At 41.1% G+C, this 22,409-nt stretch overlaps 1 protein-coding gene across 29 annotated transcripts in view; it reads right to left on the bottom strand.

Annotated features, from left to right (window-relative positions):
• Positions 1-22,409, bottom strand: part of R3HDM2 (R3H domain containing 2) — a 146,331-nt gene that overhangs the window by 23,772 nt on the left and 100,150 nt on the right. For 11 of the 29 annotated variants that reach the window (XM_082422228.1, XM_082422225.1, XM_082422231.1 and 8 more), the window contains 13 exons: positions 21,160-21,359; positions 18,459-18,482; positions 16,605-16,646; positions 14,458-14,544; positions 13,849-13,975; positions 12,742-12,820; positions 12,028-12,087; positions 11,327-11,467; positions 10,786-10,894; positions 7,921-8,016; positions 5,002-5,033; positions 4,850-4,903; positions 489-721 (listed from right to left, as the gene is read on the bottom strand). In XM_082422228.1, the coding sequence (XP_082278354.1) occupies positions 489-721; positions 4,850-4,903; positions 5,002-5,033; positions 7,921-8,016; positions 10,786-10,894; positions 11,327-11,467; positions 12,028-12,087; positions 12,742-12,820; positions 13,849-13,975; positions 14,458-14,544; positions 16,605-16,646; positions 18,459-18,482; positions 21,160-21,324 (1,249 nt within the window). In that variant the 5' untranslated portion in view covers positions 21,325-21,359. Of the gene's footprint in view, positions 1-488; positions 722-4,849; positions 4,904-5,001; positions 5,034-7,920; positions 8,017-10,785; positions 10,895-11,326; positions 11,468-12,027; positions 12,088-12,741; positions 12,821-13,848; positions 13,976-14,457; positions 14,545-16,604; positions 16,647-18,458; positions 18,483-21,159; positions 21,360-22,409 lie in introns of those variants that run through there. The other 18 variants (XM_082422245.1, XM_082422233.1, XM_082422236.1 and 15 more) reach the window with 9 other exon arrangements.

Raw genomic sequence — 22,409 nt, 5'->3', positions numbered from 1 at the left:
TATAATCTCAGGGGCCACAGAATGAAAGCAGCCATCATCCTTATTTTAGTACATAACCTGAACCTGGGTTGATAGGGATGTCCCACCTCGGTCAGAAATCAGATAAAATAACTTAATCCCAATCAGTTTTTTTTCTATTAGGTGTAATTTATTTTTATAATGGGGTTTAGCTGATTTTCAATGCTGTGTTTATGCCGCTTTATACCCACTTGATTCACTTACAGAGAGATATGAATAAATACTTTTTAGGATTATTACTAGTCAGATATATTCTTCTCCAGTGAATAGGGTGTGTGGAGTCCAGTTCACTGAGCAACGAGTAGGTCTTGTCTATTACAGAAAATCAGAGAAGGGACTCAAAAGGACAATGGATCCAAGAAATCAAATTTCCCCTCATCTGGCTGTGTTAGTGCTTTGTTAAAAGGAAATATCAGTGATGTTTTGCAGAAGATAAGCAAGAAATGATGGAAGGAGAGAAGCTGTGTTACCTGGCCTGGAGATCCTTCCTGCACTGCCACCTTTACTGCTCCCGATGCTGTCACCTCGGGTGAGGATAGAGATACCACTGAAGCTGCTGGCTTTGGTGACAGGGGGCCGCATGCTCCGGACAGAGCCATCAGAGTCCGTGCTGCTCCAAGGCCGTGGCTCCAGGGATTTGAGATCGCTGTCTGTGCTGCTCTGGCGGCTGCTTGAGGTGCGGCTCAGCCCCTCACGGTTCCCCCTGCATGCAGAGACCGCAGTGGTCAGAGCACCCCCCACCTACCACTTCAGCAGAAGGGCTAGGAGAGAGTTCATTTCTATCCTCTCAGTGACAAAGGAGGGGTGAGGGTTGGGGGAGGATGGACACTGACTTCTTGTTAGTTGGCTGGCCAACCAAGACTTGATGGGAGCAGACACAACAAGGTCCAGTACAGTAACAAAGAGCACAGAGGCAAATCTGGAAGACAGTGCACTGGCAACTAATTCAATACATCAGACCAGAGGTGGATGGGAAACCACGTACATGATGCTGAGATTGGCTGTGGTCTCTTCCCCTGGCCCTTCAGGGATCCCACACATGCAGTAAATAGTGGGGAGCAGAGGGGTACCAGTTCCTTCTGAGAGTTCTTAAAACAAAAGGACTCCTAGAAGTTACTATTGCTGGAAGGCAGGAGTAGCCAATGACATGGATAAATCCTACAACAGGTCTTCCATATAACACATATCTGAGCCAGCAGAGGTGCTGCTTATGGCCACTTTTTCAGGATTGGGAAGAAGAGTATAGTGGACTAAAGGGGCACTCAGTCTGATAAAGAGAAAACTCAGTCTGAGAGTCTGGAATCAACCCAACCTGCTTTGTGGAAGTTTTGTGTTAGTATCTGAGAACAATTGGTTCCAGGGTCTCTAAAGGCTGACATCCTCAGCAAGATCAAGCAAACATGCCCTTAGGACTCAGGATGGCAAAGAGCAGGGGGCTGACTGTGCCTAGTTGCCTCCATATTAATAACCCTATTGCCCTAGGCAAGGCACAAGGCTATTGAGAAAAGTGCTTCATCCTCTCTTACTTTACACTGGAAACATCAGGGTTATCCTGATGCTATAATCACTGTTCGTCATTCTAAACAGCTGTACTCCTCAAGATGTATGAGGCTAGCCTGAAAACCCTAAGTCTTGTTGAACTCTTACTGCTTCTTAATCAATAAGGAACCAAGAACCAGGAATTTTCCTTTCAGATCCCCCACCCTCCAACAACTAATGACCTAAGAAAACCAAATGACAATTATAAAGATTTTGGTATGTATACTGGGGGGCAACTGAGCAACAATCATAGTAGCTTGGGTTCCCTCCTTTCCACCACCATCCCACCCAAAGCAAATAGAAAACCCTATCCCAACCCTGGTAGCTTCCAAGACATTAGGCTCAGAGTTATTCTAATAAAGAAAGGTATTTTTCTTAAGGGACTAATGTTAAAGAAAATACCTTTCTTTATTAGAATATCTATTCCAAAGGTACTGTAGGGAAAATGGGCAAAATATACGCTAGGGTCACTATTTTAGTTTTTAGCCAATCACAGTGGGCTAAGAACACACTGTCATAGCTGGTTAGGGACATGTTAATTCTCTGAATCCCAACTAGATGTATATATAATCTCATTGCTTCTCTCTGTATAGTTAGAATAGAGGACTGGAAAATATTCACGTTTCCCCAAGACTTTACCCCTTTTTCTTGGGGATGTCAAAAGTAGAATGGGAAACAAGAAATAAGTATACATCAGGGACTCTCAAGTTATAGAACCGACCTGAAGTGACAGCCAATAGCTCAAGTTTACTGAGCGGACTCAATAAAGATGTGTGGGTTTTTGTGATATGGGGATACAGCAGTAGCAATGAATGAGGCTGCTCATTAGGCATTAGAACTTGAATTTTGCAAGACAAGCCCTAATGCTCTTTTATACCTAAATTAAACACTATACTTCTATTAGGACAATTCTGCCATTTACTTTCTTCTTCTACCAGGGATAGACAGTGAATGAGTCAACTTTAAACCAAACACTCTGGGAAACTTGAGCCAAAGTACTGATCCAATTCCCCCAAGACAGTGATGGCCAAGTGCTCAAATGTGGATTGTCTGATGATCCTGTGACTTACCTGAGTTAGTACACTACACCCCTGAGAATTAGAGAATCTGAGTCTGGGCTAGGAAGAGAGATCAGTTCTCTTTCTCTTGTTCTACAACTAAACCTAATCTCTAGTCATAGTTTTGTACTTCACTAAAAATAAGGCAATTAGGGAAAGTTTACCAGATTTAATTCTGAGCAATGGATTGGGTTGTGTTATGGAGGTGAAGGACAGAGGACATTCACACTTCATAGTCCTATGAAATCAGGAGCTGACTTTGTTTTTACAAGTGAATTTAGTGCTGGTGAAAAGTCCCGTTTACTGGGTCTGGGGTAGAGAGGCCTGTGGAAGAGGTGACAATAAATATCAGTAAGCCTCGGTGTGGCTTATTTATCAGTGGAGTAGAATCTTCCAAAGAATAGGGAAGTTGCCATAGTTACTGCCAATGTGGATGATGGAATCTGGTGTTATGAGTGTTTGTTTCACACACCTGGGAAGAAGGGTTTAAAGCAGTTAGAGAAGATCTGCTTCTAATCATTTGAGTTCTGGACTAGTACCCAAATAGAGGAAGAAGTTACCCACTTAAGAGTCCATGGAGCTGCAGTTTAGATGATCTAGATCTTTAATCAAAACTCAGTATGGAAAGCAGCCACTTAAAAGGAGGTCTGGATAGGAGAGGACTGCACCTGCTCACTAGATCCTTCAGCTATTGTCTGCACAGTTTGATGTAGTCTGATGCTCCATGGCACTAATAAGGCCATCATTCTCAGCAGTGAATTAATTAGGGGTGATGTTTGTAGGGAGCTGGTGTAGTGTGGTGAAAAGAACACTGGACAAAGAGTCAGTCTCAGTTTTGCCATTAATAGCTATGTAAACTTGGGTTAGCTACTTAATCTCTCTGCTTTTGTTTTCTTACATGTAAACCAGCTTACCAAATCAGGATATTGAGAGAATTCAATCAGATACAGTATACTTTGGCAATCATAAAGCACTGTGCATTGTCACATGCAGGAGTTAATTTAAAACTTCTGTTTACTATAGGTATTCTGGGATGTTTATGGAACATGATTTTTTTTTTAAGGGGGACTCTACAATCTATCTCGGCCACCACCAACAATGCAGAGCCCTTCTGCCTGGGCTTTCTGATGGACCTCAGGGTGGGCTGCTCCAGGAAAAAGAGTTCAAAGATGTGGAAAGGAAGATAAATCCTCCATCCCAAGAAGGGGAAATCTTGCTATCCCAATTTCCACATGGTTTAATTAGCTTTAGAAAGGATGACAGGGAAGGGACTACTAAAGTACTGGGAATGAGAGCTCTAACTAATATGTGTTAGTCAGCTCCTACCAAGCTTAGGATTGAAAAAGAGATAAACCCTTTGAAAAGGGTGAGACCTGAATCCTAGTATTAAATACTCAGGTTTTCTGTACTCTATAGTTTTTCTATTGGTAACATGGAAAGAATATACTTAAAATGAGTTAGTGCCAGGATGCGGTCCTAAAATGCTTCTCTCACCACTGCCTTGTGTAATTGTCTGGGGTGGGACTGAGAGACTGAGAGGAAAGGGTGATTCTCATGACTGCTTTGTGGAAAATGGAGAATATTAGGCACTGGAGAGGTTAGTACAGCAGCCTTCACCAACATTAAGAATAAACCATGGACAATCATATAAAAGACATGCTCTAAGTCCATTCTAAGGCAGACAAGTTCTTTCTGAGATCATCTTACACATTACATTGTCCCAAAGAGAAAACTATATAGACAGAGGTATTTGTATGTTTTTTTATATGGGTGTGTGTATTATTCCTTCTTAAGGATACAAAACATTCCCTATGCCGGGTCAGGGATAAACGCTTCACATCTTTCCATAGATTCGGAAAAGGTAGCCAGAAGACACACGTTCTTTTACCTCAATATAAATATATGTTGAAATCCTCCAGAAATGCCCAATTCCAGCAAACTTCTGGGATAGAGCAGTACCTATCCTAGACATACTTATTTGGTCCCCTTCACCACCTATCCAGGACTTACAATGAAATCAGCAACAATAAAAATAAAGTCATTGAGCAATAGCCATTTTTTTTCTAATGGGGAAAAATATCCAATGTTGCAAAAACCACAAATTGACTTATTCCACAAGCAGCCATGCATGGAGCAAACTCACTCCGCTGAAAAGATTACAGCAAAACAAAATAAAATTAAAAAAACAAAACAAAACAAATAAACAAGGAGAGATATAGACCAAACAGAGGTACCTAAAAATTTGCCTTCTCTTGTGAGAGCTAGAAGAAAAGGCTTCTTTGGAGAGTCTGTTGGTTAACATCAAAGAAAAGCATCATTACAGGATTATATTAACCTCACTGACAAAGCTCAATGAGAAGCAGGGAACATGCTAAGTGGTACTAACCTGATGTCATTTAGATATCCGTTCTGGCCAGTCTAGGTGAAGGGGAGAAAACGGAAAATAACTTATAAGAAAACAGCATGGCATAACCAAAAAGTGTGTCCATGATGCTATGAATACCCAAGGTCCTCAAACCAAGCTCAACCCCAACAGGAAGAGAGGGAACAGCGACAGGATGACCCACACCCACACACCCAGTCTGACTTCTCACCTTTAATGGGAAAGAGCATTCGGCATTTTTAGCCTTCCCACAGAGTGTTTAAAAAGAGAGGTCAATAAAGGTAGGAGTATGGAAAGGAGAAAGGAAAGTATTAACCTAACTATTATTTCTTTTTTAGCTCTAAATTCATTCTCTCTAGAGGTAAGCTGAGCATAATAATTGGTGTGCTTGGTCCTAAAGAGTGTATTCAAAGGAAGGGAAACGGGACACAAGAGAAAGAAATTTAGTTTTTTTGGAAATCATCCTCACTGACTATCTCACTTCTGTCCTCTACACTGGCCAAAATGAAAGACATTCTGACCTGAGACCCAAGGAGAGTAAGAAATTGGGGAAGCAGGTACTTTTCAGAGCCTAGAAAAAATGAGAAAATTAAAAGCCTCAAACATTCCTTTTGGGGATCATTTCCTGACAAAGCCATTGAGCTGCTGAGTGAAGTGAGCATTATGGTGGACTCCAGAGCCTTAGAAAAAGGTAACAAGAGTATTCAGCTGCTGAGCACAGGAGGCTCCATGCAGAGCAGAGCCTATGTGGGGCAGCTTTCCCAGTACACAGCTCAGGCTCCAGAGAAGGCTGCAGCAGCAGCATTTCCATCCAAACACCCTTCTTGCCACTCCCCTTTTTTTTGGACTGCCTCTTCCTCCCCTCTGCCGCAACCTACAACTCCACCCTTAAGCAGTTCCCTTTGACTGGCCAGGTTCTTTCCTCTCCACACGAGAATCTTTGGCATATAGTGGGCTTTGGCCATTTTTCCTTGTCTAGACCTTCTGAGATTCCTGATGCTTCTACCACAGCAAGGGTTAGGAAGTGCTGAAATGAAAGTGATAAATCCATAAGGATTTAACAAAGAATACATATATTAGTAGAGGCTTGAGAGACTAGATATCAGAGAAAAAAGGAGAGAAGAGCTAACTTTGACTTTGTTATGGTTGTAGATAGATATATTCCAGTGTTGTTCATAATAAGGGCTAATATCCTATTAAAAATTGCTTGTGCTTTCAGAATGGCTTTGCTAATGGCTGGCACGGTGGGACAGTCATTTTCCATGTGTCAGTGAAGCAGAGGAGCACATCACAGATAGCTATGCTATGATGTCACTGGAACTTCTTAATCTAAAGAGCCCAGAGCAGAGCAAGCTATTAAGAGGTGGTTTACTTTAGGGGTTAAGAGCGTGGACTCTGGAGCCAGAGTGCCTGAATTCAAATACCAGCTCTTTCACTAACTAGTGGTGTGATCTTAGGTTACTTAACCTCTCCATGCCTCAGTCCCTCATTTATAAAATGAGGAGAATAATGTAACCTATCTCACAGGCCTAGTGTGAGGATTAAATAAATTAATGTGCACAAAGTGCTAAGAACAGGGTCTGAAAGATAATAAGCACTATATAAATGTTTGCTATTAACATCCACCATCCTGCCCTGTCCACAGTTTAGGGTCATCACCAGCCGTAGTCATGTACAAATGACCTCTCTCCTCTCATTCCACTCAACTGATTTGCAGATAAAGTTAGAAAACTGTCTTTGGCCTATAGTTGGATAATTTGGAGGATGGATTTTTCTGACTCAGAATGGAAGACTACATAACATAAGAAGATTCCTTCTCCTTGGACTTTGGGCCAGAAGGTTTGCTGTGTATCTGTCCACAGTGAGGCTCCTTGGAACACTTGGGTCTCCTGAGACAATGGAACAAGTTCATAGAGGAGTTCAGTTCTCTAGAAGTTAGATACAATATTTTTCTGAACTAGGTGATGATGAGAAGATATATATATTTTTGTCTTGATGAGGGAGGGGAGAGTAGGGGAATGGGAGGAGAGTAGTGTCCATCTAAGTATATTGATTAAAACTGGCCATCTTTTGATGACAAAGGGAGGCTGGCTCTTCTTCCTCTGTTTGCTACTTTGACTCTAACATGGTGCTGCTATCTGGATCATACATTTTCCGGAGATTTGTTTCTCTCTTGACCTTCCTGAGTTTCTCCTATACTTCTGTTCAGTCTGGTAGGCAAAGGCCACCAGATACAGTGGTACCAAGTATATCTGATATGGCCCACAATTCTTAAGAATAAAGTTGCCTATAATAATCCATGTTGCCTTTTGGCCCATGGAGCAGTCCTACTCTAAGAAACAAGGTAAGAAATATAGGAAGGAAGAGACTTCCTATTCAGGTCGAGACTGTAGGGAATAGTGAGTGGTACCCTCTGTGCATGTGGAATGTGGAGCTCAGAGAATGGATGCCACATCTGTGCTCTTATAATCACCAACATAGCCTAAAAATGAGCCTGGCCAAACAAGATGAATGTATAGTCTGTGTGGACACTGAGTCTTCCACTTAGAAGCCAAGATGCCTAAAATGGACGGTGGAAGTGAAAGAGGGTAAGCAGGAGGGTTTGACGGGCAAGATTCAGGGCCCTTCCATAAGCCCTGCCAAAACCATTTCTATTGTCAGTCTAATCATATCTACCAAATTCAGCCACTCCATTTGTTCTCTTTTTATGCCATATGCATTAAAAATAATAAGAATAAAAATCTGCAGCTTCCTAATAATCCACATTTAATTTTAGAGATCAAATATGGGACTGGCTGATGTTGGTTAAAAACAAAATCAGAAAAAAACAACAAAGCATTTGTGGAGGTTTCATTCCATTCACAGTTCCAAAGATTAAGAGCTAAAAGCTAGGGGCTGACAACTCTCAGAAGCTACACTTACCTCTCGGGCAAATATTCTCTCTCGGACCCTTTGATATTCCTCCTCTCTCTCTTCTATTGACTTGCTCCTCCTTCCATCCTGCAATGGAACTCTGATCTAGATCGATGAGCAGAATTAAGCTAGTTAAGTTCTCCTCGTACTGCAAGCTCACTGCACACCAGCAAGGAAGAGAAACCGGGAGAGTTTATAGTTGCCATCAAAAAAATGGAAAAAAAAAAAAAAGAAATAAAATTTCCAGTGTTGGACAGGTTTCACTGGGTACATCTGACCATGCAGTTTGGGAGATCAGGTTTTCTGGATGGTTGGGGCCTCTCCATCTCCCCACCCCCCCAACCAACCAGAGTATCAAGAACAATAACTTTTTATAAGGATTGGGTTGCTTCCTTGTGTAATCAGGTACTCTCCAATCAGTAAGGATGAAGAGAATAGCCCAGGGAATAAACAACATTGCTTTGGAGGGAAAGCAAGGGATAGGAGGAAGCTAGAGAGGGAGAAGAAAGAGGTATTTAGCAGAGCTAAATTTAGAAGACTTTTTACAGAACTAGCACCTGACATTATCCCTTTTTTAGTCACTAACGCCATGGCCTGTAGACCCAAGTCACACACAGCTCAGCAAAGAGGGCCTTGGAAGTGAAATCCCAAGGGCGAAGCTAAACTCAGAGCTTAAGCATTTTTCCTCATCTTAACTGCTACTGGAGGGAGGGAAAGAGAGAGAGCTTACAGAAATAGAGAAGAAAGAGAACAGAGCAACACAAAGAAGAAAAGAGAAAGAAAAGGAGAATAGAACAGAAAGAAGGATGGACAGAGAAAGGACCAGACAAATGAGATACGGTTGAGAAAGGGGAGAGGTAGAACGATAGAAAGGGATAAGAAGTAAATGAAGGACGGAGAACCTTACATTCTCTGAAAAATATAGTGAGGTGACTAGAGGGGATGGCTGGCCAGACCACCACTTCTGGCTAGCCTACGACCCAACTCTCCACCGCTGTCTTTTCCTCTCTTAGCCTGTGAGTTGTGAGCACTGTCCTGGGTAGGATGTTATAGAGTGTCCTTTTCCATACTGCTCTTTAAGGCAAGGTGCTCTGAGGGAGATAAGTCATCAAATGCATGTCATCAGGTTATAAAAGATTCTGACCTTCAATCCAGAGGCTTTGAAAGTTTCAGATGAAGCAACCAAGGAGACTGCTCCTCTAGGCTGATCTTCCTGATCTTCACCACTCTCCAGAGGTAAGCATAACTTCAGGAGTATCAACTTTTGACTAGATGTAGTTCTCACTAGCCTAAATAACCTAAATTCTGCTAAATGTCCTTTTACAAATCCCATTCCAAGAAGACATAGGACCTCAAGGTGCTATATTGTCCTTAGCCCCTAGCACTGGTAAACCAATGGCAGAATAGAAAGAGCATTGGGCTTTGAGGTCAGGCAGAATCTCAGCTCTGCTACCTCTGAGTAATGTCACTTAAGGCAAGTAACTTAACATCTCCTAGCTCAGTTTTCTTATATTTAAAGTGGGGCTAATAACGCCCATCTGGATTGCGTTGTGTGGAGGATTAAAAGAGATAATGCATATAATGTGTTTAGAACAGAGGCTAGTTCAGGGAAAACACTCAATAAAATAGCAGTTATTGTGTTTATTATTAATATTACCGACAGACAGTGCATAGAGCCTACCCTATTATGGATCAAGCCTGAAGCTGAGAGATTAAAAGTTCACAATAGGGAGAGATTCCATTCCACCCCAATATGCCTCTAGGCCTGAATAATTCCTGATCCACAGAAAAGGGGTTTTGGGAAAATGGAGAGAAGGGCATCAGGATGGAAAGGCTCTTTCTTGTTTTTTAAATTTTACTTGTCTTTTTGTATGTTTCATTGTTTTCAATCTGACCCAGCATGTTTGTCCACGATAGATAATGGCACTTTTCTCAAAAGGACTCCCTCAAATACTCAAGTAGCAAGCAGGAAAAGTCCTGGTCTCAAGACCATATAATATCCAAAGAAAACTAATTTTGACTCTAGAGGTAAGATATTATTATAGTTATCATTAATTAGCGAGACTAATTATTGGCTTTACCCAACCATATTCTTTAAACCTTAATCCTGGTTCTCTACCTAACCTCCTTTGGAGGCCAAGCAGAAGCAGGCTGGATCTTAACCCCATGAAGCCAGGAAAACTAACCCCCAAACATCACTATCTGAAGGATGGGCTAGAAACCAGGGCAAAAGCCAGGCCCATAAATGAAGGGATGGGGCAGACTTTCCACTTCTTATTCCCACAGGAGTGGATCAAAAACCTGCCTGAGGTTCCCAGCATCAAAAGCCAAATTAACTCACTCACCTTGGTGGAAGAAGTTGGGAAAAGAATAAGGAGTTTGCAGAAAGGGATCAGAAACACCTTTACAAGTGGGTAAATTAGATAACAATTGTGCAAGTTCAAGGCTAGCCCTGAGATAGGAAGAGTGGAAGTGGGATAAAGTAGCTTTTGGTGGTTCCCAAAGAAATCCAGAACTATTAAAGAAAAAAAGAATGGAGCCATCAGCTGAATCAAGGCTGAAGCAGGGAGGGACCTTGCTTTGTCCCAAAATGAAGTGGAGTTAGAAGTCAGTGGCAGAACCAGGGAGTTCCAGGCCAAATGAGAAAACCCAGCAAACCTCAGCACCATGTCTCTCTGGGGCTAAGAGGGTGGCATTTAGCTCAACAAGTGCAGTTAGTCCTCAACATTAAGCCAAAGCCAACTCAGTATAGCTCAACACTTTTTTCCATACTAAGATATTTTGCGTTTTCTCCATCCCACAAAAATTCTTCTCCCCTCCCAGTTTCTCTTACTGCAATCTCTCTGTATAGACCCAACCCTTTCCATTCTTCACCTGGTTATCATCTCGGTCCATACTGGCATCATCTCTCTTGAGAATGAATCTCTGCTGAAATTCTGTATTCTTCTCATCCTTTATATGTTCTGAGAATCTCTGTTCAGGGCTGGGATTGGGAGAGAAATGTGGAAGGAAGGGAAGAAAGACTCTTGTCAGGAAGCAGACCTCCTCGTACAGTTCTCTTAAATTCTACAACTCCCACCCAGGGGATTTCTGAAGTCAGGGATCCAAAAAGTCACATGAAAGTTTTAAAGAAATCCTCTGGGACTGTTCTTTATACATCTATAACTTATCTTCTTCCAAAATTATACCTGTCCTATCACTAAAGGCGAAGAGAGGCCAGGATCCAGTCTTCACAAAACACTAGTGCCTCTAGCATCTATTTCCAAGGCCTCACAAAGAGTAGAAATTGATAATATAACCCACCCTCCCTCCACTGTCCCCTCTCCAGAAAGAGAAATCTTGATCCTACACCTTCCTCTTCCACCCCAGAGGCTTTCCCAGGAAAGTCTTCCCAATCTGTGGTTTCCTCCCTTACATTCTTGTGTTACTGGTTTTGTTGATGATGACAGCTTTTCCAGTTTGATCAACATTGTGGTCCATCCCAAAATAGGCAGCTACCCGATGTAATAGCATCCGGTGATATGAGGTCATCTGAGGGAACTTCTTGAACTGGTTGCTGCAGGGAAACCCAGGGGGAAAAAGTGAAATAAGGACAAGTAACAGCAATAATAGCCAATTGTAATTTTTCTTACAAGTGTTGAAAGTGGGGAATTTCTTAGGAGGAAGAGACATTATTATAAGGAAGATATTTACTTGATGGTAACCAAAAAGGTTCTCTCAGCTTTATCTACAGTATTTTGTAGATCCCTCTGACCCACTATCCTCATTAAGACTACTCCTTATGCAATAAACCCTAGGTCTCACCCACCTAGATGATATTCTACAAAGAAAAAAGAGAAAAACTTAAGAATGGTGAAATATGGGATAAGGGCTAGCTGCTAAATTTTTTTCAACTCAAGTCTAAGCAATAACTTAAAAACTTCATTTAGTTTCCACAAATATACTTTTTGATCCATTCTGATTACTTCTCCCCAACTCCTTTTGGTTCCCAGTGAGTTATTACTTCCAAATTCAGACTTCAAGGGAACGATGAAAGAGGGATATCCTAAAATTTTACCTGAATTTCTTTCCAGTACCCCTCCCACCTCTAATATGTATTTCATTCAAGTAACTTACTTGTTGTCATTAATAAAGTCCAGAATCTCCTGTTCTAATTTTAGCAGCATCATTCTGTCCCTGTTTAAAAAAGATTAAAACAAAACAAAACAAAAGGCAGCCCTCCCATAGACATTGAAAGCAAGGATTGAAAACACAGCCTGCTCACTATACAAGCTGAAGGGAGGGACAGATCCAAACCCCGAGAGTGGATCAAAAATGCAAACGCTGCTGAGCCTCACTGCCCTGTCTTATGTTACTTTAAAAAAGTAAAACAATCAAGCCTTCTAATAATGTACTTTATTTTCCTTATCAGAAATCTAATTCTGTTGCCAGTCATATTCCTATAAACACATACTTTATACTTATAAATCTAATCATTATTCTACACTCCATCTGGTTATTTATAGAATTTTTAAACAAGTATGATTTAGCTTTGGTACAAATCAATTATTTTTTCTTCTGTGCTTTTTAATTGTATTCTCAAGCCTTCATATTTCTTTGTCTGCATTCTTGTTCCAAAGAATTTTTCTCAACTCTTCTGGAAGCAGGAACCTCAATATGAGGGTATTCTGAATCTCCAACAGAATATAAAACTACTCTGGAGAGAAATGGTGTGTGGGGGGCTAGGCATTCTAGATTCTAATAATGGAAAAATTCTGAGAAGCTATTTGGCCTCTTGGGTATTCTGCTGGTCCTGGCCCCTTTCCCCCTTCCATCAAATCATGTTATTACCTTGGGTTCTTTTTCAGTGTATTTACAAGAAATTCATGTAGGTCTATTCCAGTGGAGTCCGTATATTCTTGGCTGGAGTCTAGAACACCACAGTGAAATAAATTAAAAATAAATGAAACTGCCTTGCATGATATCTAACCCCAAGCAGAAGCCCACAGCCTGATCAGGAGACGTGAGAACAGGAAAGGAGAATAAGACTTCAGGATTTTTAGCTTAAAAATCAGAATGACCTTGATTTGCCAGCCCCTCAAAATTCCCCATGACAGTGATATAAGGTGGAATCTGGGTCACAGTGTTACATTCGTATTACATTGAAAAGCCACCTTGCCATCAATAAGTATTTATTGAATGTCCGGACCAAAACAAAGGTTTTATTCTAGTTAAGGAAAATAAATTCTAGGTAAGGACAGACAGGGCTGAATTTTCCAGAATCTCAGCAGATATGTTCAAATGTTGATTATTTATATGATTATTTATATTTATTTATAAAATTTTAATCCTAAGATTGCCTTTTTCCTCTTAATTATCATTAAAAAAAATTTATTTGGGGCCGTACTGCACGGCTTGTGGGATCCTAGTTCCCCGACCAGGGATCAAACCTGGGTCCCCAGAAGTGAAAGCGTCGAGCCCTAACCACTGGACCGCCAGGGAATTCCCTTAATTATCATTTTTATGGACCATGTCTTTTGGCTACCAGCCCAAGAATTTAAATCCAAAGAGGGCTTAATAATTACATGCAAATTTACATTATTAAAAAAAAAAAATCACTCCAAGCATCCCCAAACCAAAATATAATTATTATCTAGAGAATCTGCTACCAGTGATGATCCATCACTATTTATTCCAGAGCAAAAATAAAATCAGAATTGACTACCATGTCCTCCCCTATGGGTAGCCCAATGTTAATGGAATAGCTCTCTGTCAGCCCTTAAGGCAGGGCTGGATAAAGCAGCAAAGAAAGTAACTTAGTTAGGCACCTCCCCAAACAACAATGAAGTCAGCAGGGCACTAGGAACTGTTGGGCCGATAAGGCCAGTGGGAAGATGGAAGGAAATGGCACTGCAGAGCCAGGCCCCAGGACAGATGAGAAAGGGGGAATGTCTTCACCTCTAGACAGCATCTTCCTTGGGACCTTTTCTTTGTTTTTGTCCTTGTCTTCCTTTTCAGAGACATCCTTTGTGGACTTTTCTTCCTCCTTGTCAGAGGGGCAGCTGATGTGCAACTGAATTATATCCTTGGACAAGGGGAAAGAGAAATATAATCAAAGCGGAAAACAACTCTCCTGCAGCTCCTTTGAAATCTCAAAGAAGGCATATCTTAGGGTGGCAGCATTCTCTTACAAAAGAGAATATTTTGTTAATTAAATTGTTTTAGCTTTTGTTCTACCAAAAGGGTAGAGGCTAAGCCTTTTCTGTCAACAACCACAGCCTACTGTATGGAAAGCTCAAGTTATGCTTGCTGTTCCTGCCATAAGAATTGGAATGGAAATGGTTCTAACCACCAGACGGAAAGGTGTGGGTCTGCATCATCCTGGGTGGTCCAGGTGTGAAGACCTATACTTCATGCTCTCACCCATGTCCTATTTTACTGCAACAGCCTGTTTCGAAGCTCCTCTACCCCGATTTCCAAGCCTAATGTTGATGCCGTGGTTGCTACACCAGTTTAGCAAACAACTGCCAAACTCAAAAGCTACGCTTACTCTTATAAAGGACCTACCTGGGTTTCTAGTGGCCCGTCAGCAAACGGGGCAGAGGACTCCTCACACACTGCAAGGCTGCGCACCAACTTCAGCTTGGAATTAGACTGAAAAAAATAAATACACATACATATTCCCTTGGTGGACACTGGGAAAGCTTTTGGCTGAATAAAGGGCATTCTCTTTGGCTCTGTTAGTTGCTTCTTCCATAAATAGGGTTTTGTTTTCCTTCAAACAGGTCCTACTCATTCATTCCTGATTCACTTGAAAGATAATTCTCTTGCTCACAACAGTAGATATGTAACAACAAAACAACTACTTCGGACAGATGATAGGAAAACCACTTTGCTTAGCTCTCCTCTCTCTCTAGCTCAGTGCTCCAATATCACACTCAGAAGTTTACTGAGAATACACAGCAGCAGAGCTTAGTAGAAAGACTGGATTTAGAGCCAGAAGTCCTAGCTTCAACTCCTGGTTTGAGCTATGAGATACTGAGCAAATTACCTGACCTCTCTGGGTCTCTTTTTGGTCCTCAATAAAAGCGGGATAAAAATGCTTAACGGGTTGGTGTGAGAATTAGATTATATAAAGCATGTAAACCTATGTATCATGAATAGTGCCTAGTATAAAGTAGACGATAAATGCTAAGTGACTCTAAACCTGAGGTGGCAAGGGTATGGAAAGAAGTGTCTAAGAAAAAAGTAGAAAGAAAGAAAACTTTCTAACATTTGGGATTCAATGTGATAACTAATCCACTTGGTTTACTTATGCTGGCTGGAAAATCCCAAAAAGCTCTGAAATCCACTTTATAAATCACTGCCCTCCTAGGTATCTCCAAAGTCAAAAATTATAGTGACTCATTAGAAATCTACCTATAAACATTTATTGAGAGTTCTTACAATAAAATCAAAGTTTACAGTAAATACAAAAGCACAAAACATGGTATGTGTGTTCCAGGTAGCACAGTATAGTGAAAAGAATTTGCAAGTCTGAAGAACTGACTTCAAGCCTAGTTTTGCCGCTTACTAATAAATGTCCTCTGTCAAACTCACTCAAACTCTATAAGCCCAAGCTTCCTCCTCTGTAAAATGGAAATAATAACGATAATAACTGTCTTAACTTATTTCTAAGGTTTGGGGGGAAGTGAAGTAGCAGAGAACACCCTCTGTTTTTTTTCTTTTTGGCCATGCCCCGCAGCATGCGGGATCCTAGTTCTCTGACCAGGAATCGAACCTGCACCCCCTGCGTTGGAAGCGTGGAGTCTTAACCACTGGACCGTCATGGAAATCCCGAACACCCTCTGTTTTAAACTACTGTCAAGCCCATCACTGTGGATTAGGCCATGTAAGGCAAGCCACAGAGCCAATTTATCATACATCATAGTCTTCTTCAAACCCAAGCCACATACTGGCTGGGACACTCCCAAATTCTGCCATTATTTTTCAAGGGGAAAGGGGTGGACACCCTTAATTATTACTTCGGTTGACAATTCTTCCCAATGCAAGAAAAGTTTAATATTTTACTGTTCCCTAATTAAAATTAAAAAGCTATCACACACTAACACCTATAGTCCTACCTGATAACACTGCTTAAAATAATCTGTGATGTGCTAATTTTATCATACAATGATTAAAAACAAAATCCTCCTCTCTGCCCCAACCTAAAAAGTGAATCAAAACAAAACAAAACGAAACAAAACAAAGCCTATATTTTTAGGATGTCCAAAAATGTTGAATCATTTTACTAATGGTAGAGGATTTATCTTAAGGAAGATTCACATGGCGAAAAACCCCAAAACCGCTGGGGGGCAAAATAAGAGAGCCAGAGATGAGCAGAGAAACTGGCATTACAGCAGAACCAGTACCAGTGTGCTCAGGCTTTGTTTGTGGGAGGCTCTGGCTGGGTATCCTTTCAGGTATCAGAAACAGACTGTGACTGAACTAAAGATAATGGAGAAAAATAAAGCCAGACATTCCAATAGGACATATGTATATGTGCGTGCATGTTTGTGCGTGAGTGTGTGTACGCATGTTCATAATCAGGGTACAAGGGACAGGCAAACTTTGCCTATATATAATCCAAATAAACTAGTTATTAGTGATAAGTCCATTTGTGCAATGTACTACTAATAACACTAGAAAAGAAGCTATAGAGGAAGGGCTCTCACCTTGGCTCTTTTCCTGGCATGACCGTGGTTGGATGTCCGCCTCTGTTAGAAGGGGATTAGAAAATATTAAAGGTGGGGGAAATAAACACTTAAGCTAAAAGCAATACAAGTTTACAGAGAAAAAGCACTAACTTTAAAACCGTTATAATAGCCAGACTATGATGAGACCCAGTTGTTGTGGTTGTCCCCTATGCTACAACTCTAGCAACTGTGACGTGGACGGGACCACAGGCCACCTACAGACAAATCACCACTCACCATGAAGATAAAGAATAGAAAGATATTGACTGGTTGGCCTATTTCACAGATTGATAAAAATTACTTTTGGATAAAACAGGGAATCCTCTCCTGATTAGGATGCTTCTGGAAATGTCACTACCATAGCACAATAGAGTGTTTTTTTCCCAAGCTTGTTAACAGGAGCCTATTTAGTCCATAGTGGGTGTGAAATATGGCTCCTAACCATCACTTAAAATAACACCTTTATAGGACAACACACTGAGAGTTCTAACTTGAGATACTCAAAAGACCTGTCCCTATGGCTGCAGAAATGGAATGAAGGCCCTTCTTGCCAATTGCCTACCTCCCTGAATATGAGAATTCTCCCAGTTCTAAGCTCCTGGTGGAGGCTCTTATAGCCTGTCTGGGTCATGGATATAAGATGGGACAGGATAAAAAGAAGGGAGCATGGAAGATGTGGATAAGACCTCCAGAGCAAAGGGAGGTAAGGCGAGCCAGTAAAGAGCAGGATAGAAGCTGAGGAAGGTGAAGAATGAGGGCCTGAGGTGGGATGAGGGAAAGAATGACTAATTAATGGATAAGGTTTCGAATAGCTGAGAAGTCAAAATGAGGACTTTCGGGAAGAGGTTGGGTGACACTTAGAGCTATGTGTGACACTTAGGGCTTCTAAGATGTTTGGAATGGAACTCACTGCCACTGGGGTGTGGAAAAAACTGAGGCTGGTGGCTGGAGGAGGGGAAACAGACGGAGGCAGAGCACCAGCATGGTCCTGGGTAGGTGAGGACTTCTTTCCTTTGTCCTCTTCACTAGTTACCAAACAACACTGCTACAATGCAAAATGGAGAACCAGAAAGGTGGATGGAAAAAGTGAGAAATGATGGTGAATCTGATCAGTGGCAAGATCTGTTATAATAAGGGAAGAACCATAGTCCAGGAATATGAAGCAGTATTTGCCACTATTTTTTTCAAATAAGTTATAACATACACACGACACAAACATTCAAGAGTTATAATGAAGGTATGCAGAATAGTAAGTCTCTTTTCACATCTGTCCCCCAGCTACCTGGATCCCTCCTAAAGGATCAACTAGAACTGAATTTCTTGTAATCTTTTACAAGAGATCTTTTATGCATCTATAAGATTATTGTACATGTGTACACACACTTTTTTTTAAACCAAATAGACGGATATTGTACACACTGCCCTAAACCTTACTTTTAAACTTTTTTTCAAGGATACCTCCATAGAAGAGATACTGTTTTTCTTAATGGCTACATAGTATTCCATTGTGTGGCCATACCATAACTTATTTTACCAGTCCCTTAAACTGCACCATTTAGGATGTTTCTGATCTTTGTTAGTATAAACAATGCTTCAATGACCGTATCATTGAGTATACCTACAAATATGGTATAGTCCATTCAAAAATCTTATAAAGTATTGCTAAATTGCCCTTCAAAGAAGTTATACCAATTTATAACCCTACAAACAATGTATAAATCTGCTTATTTCTCAGAATGCATAATTTTCATTAGTCAAACATATACTGAAAAGCCTAATATGTATCAGGCACCATGCTAACTACTGGAGGATACAGAGATAAAAGACACAAACCTTGTCAAAAAGGAACTCATAATCCTGTTGGAGAAGACAAATAGACAATTACAATACAGGACATTAAGTGCATTACAGAGGTACTCATGGAGTGCTACAGGAGCACAAGTGTCTAACTCAAACCTAGGAATTCACAAATTCATATGTTCACAAATATTGAGTGCCTGCAAGGAACTGTGCTGGGCCTTCGAGATACAATGATGAGCCTAAACTGACCTAGAGGAGGCCAGTGAAAGAATACCAAGGAGGGCATTCTAGGCAGAGAAAACATGTGTAAAAGCATGCTTTCTCCAAACTTTTCATGGGCCAGCGAATCAGTTAATGCTGGAGCATAGGATTCCAGAGGTGGATGATGGCAGGCAAGGGACTAGGTCACAATATGCCATGCTGACAAATCTGGGACTTAGCCTAGGGCAAGGAGACACACAGAAACTCTGGAGAGAATTAACACAATCAGATCTTTATTTCACAGCCATCTTTCTAAAGCAGTATGGTAGCTGAATCAGAGGGGATTACAAGTATAAAGGCAGAAAGCCTGGCTAGGTTATTTAAAGGACCCACCTAAGTTCAGTATGTGTTAAGTCAGGACTTGCCCATTCTAAACTGAATCTCAGAACCTGCCCTTTATAGCACTGTTTCCATGCCAAAGATGTTCTGAGTTCCAATTGCTGATTCCAAGAATATGTCTCACTCACACAGTACAAGTAATGAAAGTCCCCTTTCCTCAAACTTTCCAGCTCCAATTCGTAACAGGCACTCTCTTGACAGCGTCAGTAAGATTCCTGTGGAGACTTACCAGGTGTGAGTCGGGGGGAAGGTAAGAGAAAGAGCAGAATTTTTAGTGCTATTGAAAGGGAACACTGGTAGAAGGGAGAGGGCTTCTGAAGGGTGGCCAAGACTCTGTAAAAGGAGCAGGAGCTCCAGTAGATGGCAGCAGCAACTCCACCTGCTCTAGCAGCAACAAAAGGAGTCTGAGGGGAGGCAGGTTCCCCACCCAGCCTCCCACACAATCTATCTGTATATCCAGGTGAAGACATTCTTAAACCAAGTGAGTATCCATAAGGTATATAAAACCTATAGTCAGCCTTTCTTTTCTGCCTATTCAAGAAGAACACACAACAGGAGTTCAGAACACCACTTAAAATTGTCTCCTGAGAATAGAGTAACTTGGACCAAAAAGTTCATTTAATTATTATCTTCCATGTAACATGACAGCACATAATTAAACATTCAACACTTATTTGTCCTGAGGATTTAAAATTCATTTTTGGGATCAGTGGAAGCTAGAAGTATAGCTGGAACAGGGGCGGACTGTCTCCATAAACTCTGGAAGGATGGGCTGGGAATGACGACTCACATGCAAAAGATAATGGAAAGAAAAGCAGCCATGACAGAGATCTGGCAAACTGTAAGAGGAAAAATAGTAGAAAAGCAGGCAGCTAGAGAACAAAATACTTCAGAGAGTTATCTGATTTTAATTCATCCCTTTGTTGTTGCTATCTTAATCTTTACGTAAGACAAGGCCTAGGTGAATTAGGTTGTTAAGAGAAATCATGCTTCAAGTTTCTAGACCCTCCAAAATGTTATTGCTAAACTAACTTACTACAATTAACAGTCTATCTCCTAAGCATATAATAAAGACCAGTCTCACCCCTGGGCAAGAAGGAAAGGATTTATATAATTTGGGCTTGGGTAACAGAGGAAACTAGTAGTGACCACAGGGAAGAGAACTGGAACAGGTAAGCTAGAGGAGGCCCAGAGGAAACTAGTAGTGACCACAGGGAAGAGAACTGGAACAGGTTAGCTAGAGGAGGCCCAGAGTCTGGCTGGGTACCAAAGAGGAGCCCTGGAAAAAGCTCAGCTGGCCATCTACTGCCATCATATCTGCACTGTAGTATGAATTCGGATGGAAAACAATAGGCAACCAAAGAATAAAATTCCTCTCACTCACATTTACCAAGTGGCAAGTTCAGAGACTATTTCTGACCAGAAAATGCTGACTGCTTTAACACAACCAGGATATGAATTTAACACTGTGTGTAAAGCCAGGCAGCTCTAGTTTTAAGAGTTTATTGTAGGGACTTCCCTGGTGGCGCAGCAGTTAAGAATCCGCCTGCCAATGCAGAGAACAAGGATTCGAGCCCTGGTCCGGGAAGATCCCACAGGCTGTGGGAGCAACTAAGCCCATGTGCCACAACTACTGAAGCCTGCGCACCTAGAGCCCATGCTCTGCAACAAGAGAAGCCACTGCAATGAGAAGTCCGCACACCGCAACGAAGAGTAGCCTCTGCTCGCTGCAACTAGAGGAAGCCCATGCGCAGCAATGAAGACCCAACGCAGCCAAAAATAAAAAAAAAATTTTAATTAAAAATATGGTTTATTGTATAAGCCATATTATGACTTCTTAAATATGTGTTCGTATACAGTTTATTTTCTGATCGTTAAAAAATATCAAAATGTAGCAAGAACCAGTGTTATTCAGGTCCTAATAGATTAGGGATTTCATTCTGCTTTCTTCAGACTTCGTTGTGGACTCTGACAAAAAGGGAAGGAGACATTTCTTGAGAGCTGAAGTTGGGTTTTTAGGGAGAACCAAACGTTTGTGTAAGTGACTGGCTTCCTATAGATTTCCAATGCCACCTCTAATGATGTTTCTATTTTGCTATAAAGAGTGCGCATATGATGCACTTCTAATTCTTACCTGTGTCTCCTGACGCAAACTGGTATCTTCACTCTCTTTCTCAATTTCTTCCTTGCTTGGAGTCTTAGATATAAACTTGTTTTTGTTTACAGATTCTTCCACCAGTTTTTTTTCCGATTCTTTCATTATTTCCAGGGTCTCTTGAGTAGTGTTACTGTTAGACATCTTCTTCAATAGAATACAGCAGCCTCTATGGACTCCTAAAGAAACATGAAATGCATTAAACAGGAGCTGTGTATCTAAACTTTGCATTAAACAGGAGCTGTGTATCTAAACTTAACACACCTGCAAGACTTGTATTTCACACAGAAGCCTGAAATAGCCTTCCTGTAACCCAGTATAGGGTCCTATGATAAATGTTGCCCCTAGATTAATTTCATTTCTTTAAAAAAAAAAAAAAGCTTTATTGAGGTAAAATTGACAGAAACTGCATATATTTAAAATGCACTAGGAATTCCCCGGCAGTCCAGTGGTTAGGACTCCCTTGGCGCTTTCACTGCCAAGGGCCCAGGTTCAACCCCTGGTCAGGGAACTAAGATCCTGCAAGCCACGCGGCATGGCCAAAAAAAAAAAAAAAGTACAATTTGATGAATTAAGAAACACACATACACCTGTGAAACATCATCACAATCAAGATCGTGAGCACATTCATGACCTCCAAAAGTTTCCTCCTGCTCCTTTAAAAGCCCTTCCTCCCCTTTGCCACCACCCCCAGCCAACCACTGTTGCTACAGATCAGTCTCCATTTTCTAGAATTTTACATCATACAGTATATGGATTCTTTTACTCAGCATAATTATTTTGAGATTCACCAGAATTCAGTTCTAAAGCAATGTAGTGTAAGTCTCCTTGGCACTTTATTTGCCCTCCCTTGTTCCCTACAGAACTGTGCTTACATCTTCAGCTTGAGCACTCCACAGAGTTAACTCACTAGACTCTCTCCAGAAAGAAGATATAAAGCTCTATTCAGTACCAGAGAGGATCACTCTCCTTTCCCAAGGAGAACTTCCACAGCTGCCACAAACCACAACACCGTTACCAACTTCAAGTATCGCCTCCATCAAAAAGCAGCAAAATCAGACAATGTTTATAGAATCTTAAATTCTTTCCTTTATCTTAAGCAAGCTGAAAAGGCAAGAAGAGAGTTTTGTAGTCATCTGTCCTTCAGAAAGACTGGGTCTCTCCCTGGAGGAAGAGAATCTTTGCTTTGCTATTCACTATTTGGGTTCAGTCACTTTACTGCCTCCCAA

Source organism: Balaenoptera physalus (assembly GCF_965194825.1).
Source record: "Balaenoptera physalus genome assembly, chromosome: 13".
NCBI lineage: Eukaryota > Metazoa > Chordata > Mammalia > Artiodactyla > Balaenopteridae > Balaenoptera > Balaenoptera physalus.
Note: the sequence above shows the minus strand (reverse complement) of the source record. Positions and strands in the feature narration are given on the sequence as shown.